This window comes from Oreochromis niloticus, linkage group LG7, assembly GCF_001858045.2.
Source record: "Oreochromis niloticus isolate F11D_XX linkage group LG7, O_niloticus_UMD_NMBU, whole genome shotgun sequence".
Taxonomy (NCBI): domain Eukaryota; kingdom Metazoa; phylum Chordata; class Actinopteri; order Cichliformes; family Cichlidae; genus Oreochromis; species Oreochromis niloticus.
Window position 1 is genome coordinate 27,596,123 of NC_031972.2, and position 3,681 is coordinate 27,599,803.

Genomic DNA, 3,681 nt, shown 5'->3' on the forward strand with positions numbered 1-3,681 from the left:
TTTTTGTATTTTTACTGATTAATAGATGTGCTTCTATAAAATACCCTAGGCACACACTTATCATCAATGAAAGTGCTGCCGTATTTGTGTGTTCATGTGAGTGATGAGTGTGTGTATTGTATCTGTGTATTTAAGCTAAACACTTTAAGGGTCAAAGTGAATGTGTACTCATTAACCCCACACAATACTGAGTCTATTGATATCACAGTATCACCAAGGGTTTTAGCAGGTCATCAATACTATTATGAGGTTAGAACATAAAAAACAAAAGCCCGGCCTAATGGGGGCACTACAAAAGGGAAATGAAAAAAACAAACAAAAAACCCCACAAAAATGTGTGGCACCCCTGTGAGGGAATGACCACATTAATATTATTTTGTGCAAAACACTCATGTAACGGGACATTTTTCATTACTATATGTATTTATTTTCAGTTTCTTTAAAAGGATGGAAAATCCATGTAGCAGGAATTCATTTTATATTAGAAAGCAGTGAGGGCGGAACTTTGGTGCTTGCTCCGGGGTTTCGGGGTGCAGTAAGTGGAGCCCACCTTCCGCTGCTTCCTCAGACACGTTCTGGAGGAAAGCAGAGACGCATCGTGTCTTCCTTACTCCGCTCTTCACCTGCTTTTACAGGTCGGTAAATGGTGCTCGCACCGGAAACTTTGTTTATTGTTACCATGGTTACCCACGTTAACGCGAATTAGAGAGTTAAGGCGGTCTGCCCGAGTTATTTATATGTAAACACGGGAGAAACCAGAGGAGTGTCCCGTGCGGCCGCATCGCGAGCCGCTCGTTAAGTAGAGCGCTCGTGAAGCAGAGTCAGTACGCTCCTGTGCTCTGTGCAAATGTGTTGTAATGTTCTGATCAAACCAGTTCTGTGAGATGTGAATGTTAATAGTTATGTTAAAGTGACTGAGTAGATTAGCTAGTGTAACACAAGCACTCTGAGCAACTCTGTGTAGCTAACAGAGGCATTCACAGTTAATTAAATAAGCTGGGTTTCATGATACACTAAATAGTGATTTTGCCAGTAAATTACTGAAGGAAACAAATGTGATGTATTTACTGATGCTGTTATTGAATATAACTGTTTAGCCAGTAAGACACTGTAATGTGATGTGTTTATTGATATGGTAAAGGAATGTAACTGTTATGTAAAGAAGTGTGAATTTGAGAAACTGAACCAGTTAACGAGAGTATATTTCACTGAGGTTGTGAAATAAGTAAATGTAATTGATGTGAATGAGGAACCAGCTGATTAGTATATTGGAAGCTCATGTTTAGTGTTATATAGCCTTTATTTGTGTGAAATAAATCAGACTCAGACACGTTCTGGAGGAAAGCAGAGACGCATCGTGTCTTCCTTACTCCGCTCTTCACCTGCTTTTACAGGTAACATATTTGTCATCGTGGTCTTCATCTTTGGGACCCGTAACAAATCTTGGGGGCTCGTCCGGGATCGGCGCCACCTGGCGGTTGGGGCTGATCCATAAATGACATCTGGGACCAGGACGTGAGCTGATGCAGGCTGAGCAAGCTGAGAGTTGGAGCCGAGACTGATCCATCGTCGTGCTGAGTGGCCCATTGAGAGGGACAGCAAAGAGTTGCAGCCATGGCCGAGGGCGGGAGGAAGAGCCTAGTGTGGGACATTAGGAGAAGCCTACTCACCCTGTCGGCGGGAGAACTCTACAAGGTCGCTAAGAAGGTGGGTCCAGCCGACCCAGGTCAGCCAGAGCTCGACGTGACAGACCAGGAGGGCTGCTTTGACCACATCAGTTCTTTCATGTACAGTAAGCCATTGCTTGAGGCAGAAGATGGTGGGATGGTGGACTTGCTAATGTTAAAGGACTTCATTGATGATGTGATTGAAAATCGACAAGTATGTGATGATACTGAGGACGTAGATTCACCTGTTACACAGACATTTACACAAACTGTGCAACCAGCTCGCCCCTCAAGTGGCATGGGTGATAGTCCTACACAGCCTGTCCCGGTGACCACGATAGCTAACATGGTTAACCGGCCGCCAGTTGCAGGTACAACTAGTCCGACTGGCCTAGCCAGCCCTATCCCTGATATCACTAGCGCTGAGCTGCAGGAGATGTTAAATAGCTATGAGGCGCTTGGTAAAAGACTGAGACAAAGTGTAATGGTCCCCACTGAACAGTCACCTCGACAGCCCACGGGTTTGCTAGTTCAAGCTGACCTAACACAGAGCGACCCACTTCAACCCAGCCCACCCGGGCAGCCAAGGGCCCAGCCCACTCGTGAGGGGATGATCTCTCTGAGAGACCTCTCTTATCTCCAGAGAAGAGAATTTAGAGTACAAGGGGGTCAAGTTGGTGACCATTCATCCGACATTAGCTACAACAACATTTGCAAACAGATGGATGAGGGGATTAGAGAAGGCTTCCCTGACGCAGAGATAGTTCGTGGAGTGCTCAGGATAATAAAGCCTGGAACTTTTAAAGATATGCTAATCAATAAAGATGATTTGACTGTACTTGAACTGAAGGGGTTCCTCCAGGCCCACCTGAGGGAGAAAAATAGTACAGAACTCTTTCAGGAATTAATGTGTGCCAGACAAGACGAGAGTGAGACACCACAGCAGTTTCTCTACCGGGTGATAGGGTTGAAGCAGCGGGTCCTCTTCACATCCAAAATGTCTGATGCAGGCATAAAGTACAGTGCAGCTACTGTTCAGGATGTTTTCTTGCACTCGGTCTACCAGGGGCTTGGGTATAAGCACAGTGACATTAGGCGAGAGTTAAAACCTCTGTTGTCAAGCGTAGAGGTGAGTGATGAAACAATCTTGCGCCACATAATGAGAATCACTAGCGAGGAAAGTGAGAGGCAAAAGAGAATGGGCTCGTCCCGTCGACAGAACACAACTAGCACACATAGTGCTCAGTCTGAGCTCAACACCATCCAGGAATGTAGTGAGCGAGACCGACCAATTGACACAACCAAGACTGACCCGATTAAAGAACTCACAGCTAAAGTTAATGAGCTCGCTGGGCTGGTGGAGGCGATGAGACAACAGACTCTAGCACGACCCTCAGACCTAGCGAACCCATACTCACAAAACAGGTCAAGAAACAGAAAAGACAAAACCTTTGGGTGTCCAAACTGTGTTGAACAGAACCGTCCAGATTGTTGCCATTGCTTCATCTGTGGGGAAGAGGGTCACAGGGCGGTTGGCTGCTTAAAAAAATCTAAGAACCAGGGAAACGTGAATCGGTCTCTGCAGCGGGGCGCCCAGTGACCGAGTCCAAAAGAGAGCCCCACAGTGAGCGCTTAAGGGAGGTGAGGACCCAACCTAGCCTTAACAGTAGCAAACCCAGTCCCCCTCACCAGTCACATCAGAAGCAGTTAACGGGCAGCAGGGTGAGGCACTTGCTACGTCTGGTGTTATGGCAACCCACACTAAACGTGGGGCAGTTGCTAAGCTAATCGGTAAGAAAGCTCTCATACAGTGTAATTTGAATGGCTTAGCAGTGAAAGCACTACTTGACACAGGTGCTCAAGTTAGCATCATAAGTCGAGATTGGAAAGACAGATACTTGCCTGACTTAGTCATGCGACCTTTGTCAGAGATCATCGAGGAAATTGATGAGTTGAAAGTGTGCGCAGTCAATGGGGAAACCATACCATTTGATGGCTGGGTACCCATCATGAT

At 46.2% G+C, this 3,681-nt stretch overlaps 1 protein-coding gene across 1 annotated transcript; it reads left to right on the forward strand.

Annotated features, from left to right (window-relative positions):
• Window positions 1-343: 343 nt before the first annotated feature.
• LOC112847563 (uncharacterized) lies at window positions 344-3,346 on the forward strand. The gene is made up of 2 exons (XM_025909379.1): window positions 344-635; window positions 1,395-3,346. Exon 2 carries the CDS (start codon window positions 1,615-1,617, stop codon window positions 3,265-3,267), a length of 1,653 nt encoding a protein of 550 aa, XP_025765164.1. The 5' UTR covers window positions 344-635; window positions 1,395-1,614; the 3' UTR covers window positions 3,268-3,346.
• The last annotated feature ends 335 nt before the right edge of the window (window positions 3,347-3,681 follow it).

Coding starts and splice junctions, on each gene's coding strand:
- LOC112847563 (XM_025909379.1), top strand. CDS start 1,615: ATGGCCGAGGGCGGGAGGAAGAGCCTAGTGTGGGACATTAGGAGAAGC.